The sequence below is a fragment of the Eurypyga helias genome, unplaced genomic scaffold, assembly GCF_000690775.1.
Source record: "Eurypyga helias isolate BGI_N326 unplaced genomic scaffold, ASM69077v1 scaffold17383, whole genome shotgun sequence".
Taxonomy (NCBI): domain Eukaryota; kingdom Metazoa; phylum Chordata; class Aves; order Eurypygiformes; family Eurypygidae; genus Eurypyga; species Eurypyga helias.
The window spans coordinates 1-11848 of record NW_010242109.1 but is presented as its reverse complement, the minus strand read 5'-3'; the positions used below and the strand labels follow the sequence as shown (position 1 = coordinate 11848).

Genomic DNA, 11848 nt, shown 5'->3' with positions numbered 1-11848 from the left:
CGGGGGGGGGGGAAAAGGCTTTCAGGGGACTCCGGTGTTAAACAAATGTGGACTGATCCGTACTTCAGCATATGCTGGAATTTCTCAGCAGAAACTAAGACATTCTGACACCAAGGAAGCGATAAGGTTAAGGGACGATTTTGTAAATACTACTAATACCTACTTTTTGGACTTGGATACACAAGCATGTGGAAACCCTCCAGGCTTCAACTTCCTTAATTTAACATCTGCACAGCATTTTATTTGTATATCCTCTGTCAATATTCATATTTCTCTGTTTTACTCCATCATAATGTGAGCCTACATAGAATGACCCCAGTTATTTGCAGCACAGTGTCACAGAATGGTTTGGGTTGAAAGGGACCTTAAAGACCATCTAGTTCCAACCCCCCTGCCATGGGCAGGGACACCTTCCACTAGACCAGGTTGCTCAAAGCCTCATCCAGCCTGGCCTTGAACACTTCCAGGGATGGGGCATCCACAGCTTCTCTGGGCAACCTATTCCAGTGCCTCACCACCCTCTCCAGGAAGAACTTCTTCCAGATATCTAATCTAAACCTCCCCACTTTCCATTTAAACCCGTTACCCCTTGTCCTGTCACTACCGGCCCTTGTAAAAAGCCCCCCCCAGCTTCCTTGTAGCCACTTCAGGCACTGGAAAGCTGCACAGTAACCCAAAGCCACCAGCTGGGCCGCCTACCCACCAACTTTGTGTTAGCATGAAAACACACACACGCAGCTCTTCCCTTCTACCACGCGCCTACTGACTACCTGCTAAATAGGGAACACACAAGCAATGCTGCTACACAACTGGTCTCCTAGAAGCACTGGGAACAAAGGACAGACAGCACCCTTTCATAAGGGCGGAGTAGAACAAAGTGGTGTGGAGGCAGCACAACGCCAGCCCCGTCCCTGCTTGTTTGGGGAGCACAACAGAACAAACACGCCCCTTGGCAGGCTGGATCTGTTATTCCACTTTTCAGACTCACTCTTGATGTGGTGCTCCTGTCTTCGTCAACAGGGTCAGGACAAAAAACATGAAGATAACAAAAACTGCCAGACCAACCCAAAATCCAATCACAATGGAATCTGGTGGAAAAAAGAGAAAAAACGAGATGATCAGTATGTCACCTGCGCTCGCAGCAACATGCGGCACGGCTGCAAACCCCGAAAGACCTCGCAGCTTATTCCTGGGTGGCAAAGAGGAAGGTCAATCAGATTTATCGTTATTTTTAAACGGAAAGCTGCCATCAAAGCTGTCATTTCTAGCCCAAATTTTACCGAGGTCTGGACAAACGAGAAACAAGCTGAAAGAGGGAAAACACCGCATTTTCTTGGTTAAATAACATCAGCTCCTTTTGTGATGCCTGGCCCTTTCCAAGCATTGCTTTGAAAACAATTTTAGTGCTAGAACTCAGAGAAGAGGATTATTTGATTTTCAGCAAAAACCTCTGTCACTGTAGAACTGGACTCCTGGTATTTTAAATGATTTGTGCCCCAGATCATTACGTTCCTGGGTTATGAGGGATTTCTTTGACACAAGTTTAGGAAGACTCAGCTTTCTTTCAGTGGTAAGATAGAGAGTTCTGAAATAACCAGAACCACAGATAAAACTATTCGCCACCTCAACAAATATCAGTAACCTACATAGACTTTTTGAATATTTTTTTGAGTTGCCAACGTGCACACAGAAAACTGCAATGCAATGTCAGAGGAGCAAAATGGATTTGGACAAAAAAGCCAAACCACCAGTTAACAGGAAAACACCAACGCAACAGCTAAATATAGCAGCAGTTGGGAAGAGCATGGCTTTTTGCCTGAGTTCATAGAATGTACCTACTGTTCTCATTTGTAGCCAATGGACCAACAGATAAATTGTCAGTCCTACTTGGAACAAATCTATGTCCACTTACGACTTCAAAATTGATCCACAGTTGCTCCTGAAGGAAGCTCAAAGCCTCCAGGAACTTGATTAAGGAGATCCAAGTGGGACAAACATATTTCCAGACAGCAATCAGTTGATAAGCTGGCAGAGCACCAGCCCAAAATATGACCTGGTCCAGGATCCACAGTATAAAGGTACTCTTTCACCTGTCAATTAATTAGGTGGGTTTTTTAATGCAAGCATTCAAAATTTCCACTGTATAAGTTTAAAAAAAAAACCAACAAAAATATGCATGAGGGCAGTCTTGGTCGGGACAGGTATCCTATCTACACTTATCCTCTCATTACATAGCTACCACTGAGCCTCCCAGAGCCTCTCCAGCTGTAAAGCTGTGTGACGTCTGACCCAGTGCAGCAGGAACAGCACAGAGCTTGAGCCAGCCTGTTGGATCTCCTACAGGGCTAAAGACACCAGAAAACAAGCAATCTGCTATCTTTCTGGGTGCTTGACCCCAACAATTAATCACGCTCCCACTGTGAAATATCTTCTGTGCTAAAAGGCAGATCTGGAAACTGGAAATCAATTCAAACCACTTGTTTGAATCAATGCAACTTGCAACTTGCCTCCTGCAACTTGAGATTGTCTCCCTGTGAAAATAGTTTGTATCACAAGTCACTCTTTAAGCCCTTTTTTTTGGTAAGCTAAGGAGGTTAAGTTTCAAGTGTCCCACTGCAGCGTTTATTCCGTCTCCCCTCTGTCACATCTCCCTCTCTCCCTCATCCCTTTGTAAAATAACCAGAGGGTGGTTCAAGTATAGGTATCCATGACTGGGGGCAGGGGCAAGTTTGTAATACCACCATGTTTCAAGCAAAAAGAAGCACGAGTTTATTTCCATAATCCTACGCATTACAAGCCCTACATTATTTCCAGAATCATTCTATAATCATAGCCTGTATTCAGCGGTTCAAGATGCATCTTGTGCTTGGCCTTACTAATACACAAGAGCTCATGATTATCTACCATCCTACCAGGCTCTGTAGTACCTGAAAGTTTCACCTAAAAAGAAATACTCCCATTACAAAATTTACAATAACCATTTACTACTAGTTCTTTCTGATTAGTCAGACAAGTTGAATGACATGCAACTGCACTGACAACCAGAATGCTGAGTCTAATCAAGTAAAATGTCTAAAAAAAAAAAAATATGCACATAGATTATACTGATCAATCTGCGACACTTAACTCATCAACTAAGAAAAAAATAAAGGAGGGGCAGAAATAGAGATTCTGCTAAACTAATACTCCCCACAGAAATCGCACCTGCCAGAATTGTGTGCCGAGTAACAAGCCTGTCTTGTGGTTTGTTTGCTGTTTCCCCCGCCCCCCCCAACAGAATTCTGAAGTTTACTGAGTCTAAACCTACATCTTCCTTGTTTTATTGTGGCTCCTGATGCACTTCCATCCCCCTGCTGTATCAATTACATTCTTTGGATTTGTTTAAAACCAAAGCAGATGGCCTGAGTTCTCTTCAGTAGTTCATGTAGGTCTCACTTCCTTCATAGGATCACAGAATGGTTTGGGTTGGAAAGAACCTTAAAGACCATCTAGTTCCAACCCCCCTGCCATGGGCAGGGACACCTTCCACTAGACCAGGTTGCTCAAAGCCTCATCCAGCCTGGCCTTGAACACTTCCAGGGATGGGGCATCCACAGCTTCTCTGGGCAACCTGTTCCAGTGCCTCACCACCCTCTCCAGGAAGAACTTCTTCCTGATATCCAATCTAAACCTCCCCCCTTTCAATTTGTACCCGTTACCCCTTGTCCTGTCACTACAGACCCTTGTAAAAAGTCCCCCCCAGCTTCCTTGTAGCGCCTTCAGGTACTGGAAGGTGCTATAAGGTCTCCCTGGAGCCTTCTCTTCTCCAGGCTGAACAAGCCGAATTCAGTACAAGTTACCCAAAACTACTAAAGTCTAAATACATATTTAAAGTAAACAGTACAGAACACAACATTTAATCAAAAAATATGATACATGGGACTACGTTTATAATGCTGTCCCAAGTTACAAATAGATTGGCAAAGTATCCCATGACTTTCTCAAGTTGCAGTATCCTTCCTAACACAGACCCATAACATCGTGGCAGCAGTTCTGACACACCCCCTCTCCATTCCTACCTATTTCATCCCTCTCTAATGTTACTAAGGCACAAAACAAGGATTTTGTTCTTATCTCCACCAGTCACAGATATCTCCTGGCTGTCTTTGTCTATTTACTGTATAAAGCTTTAATTTACAACACATCTGGTGCCTGCTTTTCTGGATTTTCTGATTTCTAGTTCCTGTCTTCCTTTTTCCTCAGGCAGAATGTACTTTTTGCTTGTAAAACAGACTTTTTTTTTCCCCTCCTTCTTTTCAGTCATATATTTGAAAAGTCACTCTGGCATTTGAATACCTCATCTTCTCCCCACATCCACATTTGTGGGGTTTTTTAAATGTATTGTTGTGTATACTTTTTTCTCTGTTTTCAGAAACCAGGCTTCTGAACTCCTTTGCATACACATTATATTATTAGGAACTTCCCCTTGCCTATAATGAATTAAATCAACATTAATCTGAAAGTGGCCTCCAACTTTCTCGTTAAATTCATCTTTCATGGTTGAAAACAGTGCCTTCTCATGTGAAATACCTCATGTATCACACAAATAAATAAATCCCACACCCCTCTAATTTTAAGAATGGCCAGTGATGTTTTACAGCTGGCTAAGTGTCACTGCCAGCTTGCATCACCTAAACTGGAGTCCACTCTCCTTTAAGCTCTCCAACGTAATTTACAGGCATTCTTTAACACCTCTTCTTTGTCAGCACTCAAGGTCTGCCTCCTATACAACCCCCATGTACTCTCCTCTCCTCCTTTCTCTCCAGCTTAGGATTTCAGCGAAGGTAAGTGTGTGACCACATTGCCTCCACATTCTTTGACAGTCCCAACTCAAGTTGGAAATAGCTAGAATGAGAAACATACCAAGAACATACCAGGAAACGTCACCCCACACACACCACAGACTGTTCCTTTATTAGACTGAACTCATTCCTCTGAGACTGCATGGAGTAACACCAAAGTAAACAGAGCCAATTCCAATCTATTAGTTAAAAGAAACCACAAACAACCCAGAAGAGACTCCCCCAGGTCACTGATTCGATACTACTATTAACCTCTTTCACGAGTACACCAAATTCCACCTGAAAAGCCACTGTTACTTCTATCCCATTCGCTGGCAAGTTGTCCAGGTCCCTCCTGCTCCACAAAGAGCACAGCCAGACCGCGAGGCTGAGCTGCCACAGCTAACAACAGCAATCCCTTTGACTGCAGGCCAAGGTGTGTTTTGCTGCCATACCTTCTGCAATCCTGAGGTAACTATCATTTATATATTTTATTCCCATCACACACTAACACACCGAGCTAAAAAAAAGGCACATAACATACACTGCAGCTGATCTCTGTAATTAATCATCTTTGTAATCAGGTTTGCCCTCTGATTAAGTGGAAGAATGGAATATAAATTAGAAACATGATAAAAGCTAACCTACATTTTTCAAGTACCTAACATTTGTAAAAGCACAGACAGTAATCAGCAGACTTTTTTGGGTGATAAAAAAGAGTGGAGTATAATTCAGGCTAAAAAGCAAATTCTGCTCCAACTCTTTTTAAAGCATTAATAACTTAAAGTTTCTTCTGTCCCTTACAGAGTCTCCCCAAAATGTCCTGACTGCACAGCCAAGGGAGATCAGCTTTTCAGGGCTGCTGTTTGCTACTGCAGGCACTTCTCTTTCCCACTCTGAATCCTCGCCATGATACACGAGGCAGAAAGTACGTAACCCACCTTGAACCAGTACTGGATGGGGACCCTCCCCTAATGCTTTCAAGACTGAGGCTCAAACCTTCTCACAGTGTATTCCAGCTCAGAAGCAAAGAAATAAGATGGTTTGTTTCTCTTTGGCGAGGTGCTCGCAAAACACGTCCAGTAATTCTGAGTCAGTTTCTGTTACTTTTGGTTTTGTTCCCACTCACCCACCTCCCCCTAAAAAAAATAAATTCATAAAAGCCAAGGCCATTGTCTAGATTTCTGATAAATGTTGGTCCAGCTGTACTAGCTTGTCTTAGCTAAATCTCCTATCACTTCCTACCTATATTTTCCCACCTCTCTGGTCCCTGTCTCTTTCACTTGTTACTTCTACTGTAAAACAGCTCCAGTATTAGCAGAACGCTGAATTTAGCACACTCCTCCTGGGAGGAAAGTCCCAGTGATGAAAGTTCTTTCAGAAGGAGAAGTTTCTTCTTTTAAGTCTTTTTAAAAAGCCTCAAATTTATTTTCTATGAAGAAAAACAAAGGCAGTAAGGCTGCCCACCCCTGCCTTTTTAGCATGAGCAGGACCAAGAACAAAGCAATAAGGATCATACCAAGCAGTCACCAGAAGCAGCAGAGGCTGTATTTGCTGTTATAAACTGTTCCTGATAGTCTGGTATTCCTCAGTATTAACAAATTTCTACCACAGACAAAAAAATCCACGCTTCTCTCATGCACAAGAAAAGCAGTCATCAAAAAGACACAATAAACAATTACAATAATCTAATAGAGTAATACCTCTAACTGCTGAGAACGAAAAAAATTAGGAGAGAGATTTGTACAATAATCAGGTACAAATGAAGAGCGGGAGCATTAAGGTGGGGAAGCTCATCTGCAGTGAAGTAGGTCTCTGGTGAACTTACATTTATGAGCCTTCAGGCCTTCAAACGACACTGGTCCGTACTCATAGTACTCATACTCCCAGGTGTAATCAGAGTTTGACAAAGCCTGCTGGGAGGTCCTGTTAGAAATCAGCCTCAGGGCAGACATCGTGCACCTCAGTAAATCTATACCTGTGGATACAAAATGTGTTAGAGACTACACACTTCTAGCACATTTGTTGATTTTATAGAGAATCCTTTCTTCTTTACGGACTCTCTTCCTCCTCACGTTCCCAAGGGCAACCACTCACACTTACAATGGCTCTCTCACCTGTTCCTCTAAAATCCAGTATCCCTGCCTCAGACAAGGCTATCGTGTCCCCTCCCATTCCTTCCACGGTCTTGGCTGGCCAACCACCAGTCAATGCAGAGCTTCTCTTCCATGGAAGGAAGAGAACCCATGTTCACCTTCACAGAGATGCCTGCTAGCGTACACAGTATCAAAACCAGGCTGCTCAGATTGGATATGACTTTTATAGCTCAAAAATAGTAAATACCAAAGCCCACTCGACTCAGCATCTTAGGATGAATGCTGCTATGGAAGTCTGGGTGGAAAACTGGCCAGACTACCAGGCTCAAAGGGTTATATTATCCATTCACAGTCCAGCTGGTTATCAGTGGTACCCCTCAGGGACTGATGCTATGATGAAATGGAGTGCACTTATAGCAAGTTCACAGATTACACAGGGGACAGTCAAGAGGCTGGAAGGCAGTCTGCTACCCAGAGGGACTGGGAATGCTGGAGAAAGGGAGTGACATGAACCTCATGAGGATCACCAGTGGGATTGTGAGGTCCAGCATCTGGGAAGGAATAACCCCCCACAGTAGTACAGGCTGGGGGTTGACTGCTGGGGAGCAGCTCTGCAGACAAGGACCTGCACCACAGAATCATAGAATCACAGAATGGTTTGGGTTGGAAGGGACCCTAAAGACCATCCAGTTCCAACCCCCCTGCCATGGGCAGGGACACCTTCCACTAGACCAGGTTGCTCAAAGCCTCATCCAGCCTGGACATGAGTCAGCAATATGCCTTGTGGCAATGAAATCCAAGTGTGTCCTGGGCTGAATTAACGAGAGTGTAGCCAGCAGGTCAAGAGAAGTGTTTATTCTTCTCTTCTCCTCTCTGCTAAGACTGTATCTGGGGTACTGTGTCTGGTTTTGATACCCCCAGTAATAGAAAGACACAGACACACTGGGACAAGTCCAGTGAAGGCCACCAAGATGGTCAGAGAGCTGAAGCATCAGATGCACGAGAGCCTAAGGGAACTGGGGTTGTTCAGCCTGGAGAAGAGAAGGCACCAGGGAGACCTGAGTGCTGCCTACAGTTACAGCCAGAGGGTGCAGAGATAACAGAGCCAAGCTCTTCTCAGAGGTGCAGAGAAAGAGAAAAAGAGGTAATGGACACAAATTGGAAAACAGAAAATTTAAGTTAGATACAAGAACTTCACCTGATCTAGCTGAACATGCTTTGAGCAGGAGAGAGGACCAGCTGACCTCCAGAGGTCCCTTCCAACCTCAATTCCACTGCGCTCATAAACAGCTTCAATACGCCACTGCGGAAGGAAAACGAAACAGGAGTGATTTTCCCCACAGATTAACAAACACTGCAATGCAACATCAAGCATCATGAAATTGTCTTGACAGATATTTCTGTCATTTACCACAAGACTGCACTAGGGATTTTCACACTGCAGAGTAATTTTTTTTCAGAGTATTAGACAGTAATGCACCCCAAAAGAGAGCACATCTCTGCACAAACAGCTGCTGCAGCAGCTGGAGTCAGGACATCGAACTCAAAACACATTGCAAAATGCTTTTTGTGAAAGCAAATGGAGCTTTGGGTAATTTTGCATTCAATTAAAACCCAGCAGGGTGTAGACTTCTTGCAGTTCATAAAACTACTGCGATTAGTTGTTCTGTGGACAGTGAAGCTTCTCAGAGTACACAGTCAAATCCAGATTAAAATTTTGGAGAAGAAGGGTCCTAAATAGCCATGTCACTCAAAATAACTAAACCTTCAGTCCTGCCTAAGGATAGTTAGCTTGCCTAAGGCTGTGCAAGTATAGCACATCATTCAAGTGCTAGAAGGGCCATAAATAAAGAACAGGAATTAGGCACAAATTGAGGAACATACATGACTTTTCAAATTTGTAAAAATGTTCTTCGTGCAATGGAGTAAACGCCGGCAGGAATGTCCCAAAACGATCTTCAATAAACAGTGAAGTATGCCCGAAAAAGTAAACTTCATACCCAGTTACCATGCTCAGAGCCTTGAACACATACCAAAACTTGACTAGCAAGTGGTAAATCCTTTAAACCAAGAAACAGATCTATTTCTCAACTCAAACCAACTTGCTTTTCACAATGAGCCATCTGCCAACAGGAAAGGGGCAGGGGGCAGCAGGGAGAGAAGTGACTAACCCCATTTTCTTGGGTCAGGATAAGGAGCTTCACATTGCCCTCACCTTCCTTCAGCCACCCAGAAAGCTCCCAGCAAGAACAAATAGCCGGAAGCATAGAGGAGAAAGAAAAGAGATGGCTGTAATGGAGAATCCAGCTTGTGGCTGAGGATGTTTCCTATCCTCTACCTCCAACACTTAAAGAACATGACAGACAAAAGTAAGTGTAATTTTAAGTTAGGAGTAAAGTTCCTCCTTTGCTTTCTCAGTAACTAGAAAACATTCTTATTTCCTGGAATATTAGAAAGAATGCCTAAGTTTTAGGCATAGTTTTTGTTGTTTTAAATCAACTAAGGTAACTGCTGTCACTGCACAGAGAACAACCAAAGATTCTTGTCCTAGTTTGCTCCCATCTCAGCTCTGTCAGTTGTCTTGTAAGACTTAGCATTTCATTTTGTGACTGAGCCTTAAGAGACTACATGGTGCTGCACATAGCTCCCACCATCTTTTTCCCCTTCTCCTCAGAGTGTTGTTGATAACGTGTCTCTTGCCAAATGTTATTAGCACATTCCTGTTTAAGGACTGCTTTTCTCTTTCACGGCCTTCTAGAAGAATCTTTCATTTAAATATTTCTCATATGGCATCACCAGTGTTCATTGTCACCTCCTTGCTTTTGGTATTAACATGAAGAGCTGAACAGTAATCTTCAGGCAGAAAACATCAGAATAGGGTATTTAGGCAGTCCAAAAAGTGTTTCTTCTTCCACATCAAGCACAAGCAGATGGGATTGAGCCACATGCAGATCTCTCTCCCCATCCAGTCACTAGTATCCATTTATGATTTACAGGGAAAACAGCCACTTCTACGACACAAAGAATCCATCCTGCTTTAGTCTTCGTTTAGGATTAGAAGCTCCACTGTTTCACCACTGACGACAAGCATTTCTAGACTTACTTCCATTGTAGACAAGCCACTGTCAGAAGGAGAGGTGCTAACTGAAACCTGCATCATCAACTCCCAGGCTAAACCTTTGTCTCAGGACTTGTGGTAAGTATAAAATATGCCTCTAAATCATGCAGTACAGCTAAGCAAACATTGTCCCAAACAAGCTCGCAGCTCACTTGTAAGCTTTGTCCCTCCAAATGTCTCCAAAACTTCAGCCTGAAACATGTTAAAGCAAACCTTTTCTGCTTCAAAATCCAGCCTAGTATAGAATCATAGTTGGAAGGGACCTTAAAGACTACCTAGTTCCAACCCCCCTGCCATGGGCAGGGACACCTTCCACTAGACCAGGTTGCTCAAAGCCTCATCCAGCCTGGCCTTGAACACTTCCAGGGATGGGGCATCCACAGCTTCTCTGGGCAACCTGTTCCAGTGCCTCACCACCCTCTCCAGGAAGAACTTCTTCCTGATATCTAATCTAAACCTCCCCACTTTCAATTTAAACCCCATTACCCCTTGTCCTGTCACTACAGGCCCTTGTAAAAGTCCCACCACAGCTTCCTTGTAGATGGTGGAACAAGGACCGGCACAACAAAAGTAGTGAACATTAAGACCTTGCATCTCCCAAAGAAGAGCAAAGCAGGGTGAGGTGGTGCGTTAGCAGCTTGTCACATTCATCTGCCAGGCTGCAGCAGGTCATAGAGGGACTGCTAGTGCCAGATAAGGGCTTCTGGAAGGAATTCGCCCAGGAAATGCAATCAAGTGCTCTTTCTGCCAGGAGTGGACAGCAGTTAATTCACCCCATAGCTCTGAAGCATGACAGGGAGCTCCTCCAATTGACCTTGCTAAGGGCTTTTTGGGGGCACAGGAATTGTTTAAGGCAAACATAAAAGCCGCTCTGTTGACTTTGATGCGTATGGATGCAGACAGCCTTTCCTCCCTGGCTCATTTCTTTCAGAGGCAAGTAAGTGAGCAACAAAATGCTTCACTTACTCACTCAAGAAGCCCCAAAGCAGGGCTCTGTTCAGGGTTGCCAGCCAGAAGATTCAGGAAGGACAGTCTTCTGGAAAGTAAAAAGGACAAGTGCTCATGGCCACCTTCTGCAGCATTGGGTTGGTCTGTGCAGATAAAGGATGTCAACAAGTACCCCACACTCCTCATGGAGACATGACTGCAACTCCTAGAGGTAAATTACACCTCCATAAGAACTCACCTGTAACCTCTGTGAAAGTCTGTAAGGCTGCAGCTTGCCTGACAGTGGTACGTGAGCAAGCCAGTTTGGCCTTCGGGCTATATTCGCACAAAAGCCCCATCTTTGAACCGCAGCAGCAGGGCATCAAATGCTGCTGCAGCTGGACTATTTCCTTCAGCCTGGACATCGTCAGCACATTGCACAACGCCCACAGCCACTTACCTGTTAAGCTGAGTCACTGTAAAGGCAAAACTGGACACATACCGTATGTGAAGCACAGCTTCATGGCTTACACCACCAGAGGTCACAAAGGCAAATCTGGTTTTGTGTACATCTGGAACCAGCCTTGTATGTAACCAGCAACAACCACCTCCAAACCTGACCTGCATGCACAAGACTAAATCCAGGTGGACTGGTCAAAGTACTGTTCATGTCTCGAGCAAGAGAAACTATCAATATGGTAGACACAAGTAACTTGGTAGATTTTCAGTCAAAACCTACATTTGTTTTCCACATACTTCCATTCTGCTCACTGCCACAGAGACTAAGAAATTTTCAGTCTTCATAGAACAAATAAACAAACTGTCAGCCGCTTGCAAACTGCAAAGATCTCAAAAACCAAGCAGGAAGAAGTGTAGCAGCATTTCAA

At 44.0% G+C, this 11848-nt stretch overlaps 1 protein-coding gene across 1 annotated transcript in view; it reads right to left on the bottom strand.

Moving 5' to 3' along the window:
* The window catches only part of MRAP2 (melanocortin 2 receptor accessory protein 2), a 12033-nt gene extending 5258 nt beyond the window's left edge, over positions 1 to 6775 (bottom strand). Inside the window, exons 1-2 of the mRNA XM_010148983.1 lie at positions 6649 to 6775; positions 989 to 1088 (exon numbers count right to left, since the gene is read on the bottom strand). Coding sequence (XP_010147285.1) covers positions 989 to 1088; positions 6649 to 6775 — 227 coding nt within the window. The remainder of the gene's footprint in view (positions 1 to 988; positions 1089 to 6648) is intronic.
* Positions 6776 to 11848: the final 5073 nt, after the last annotated feature.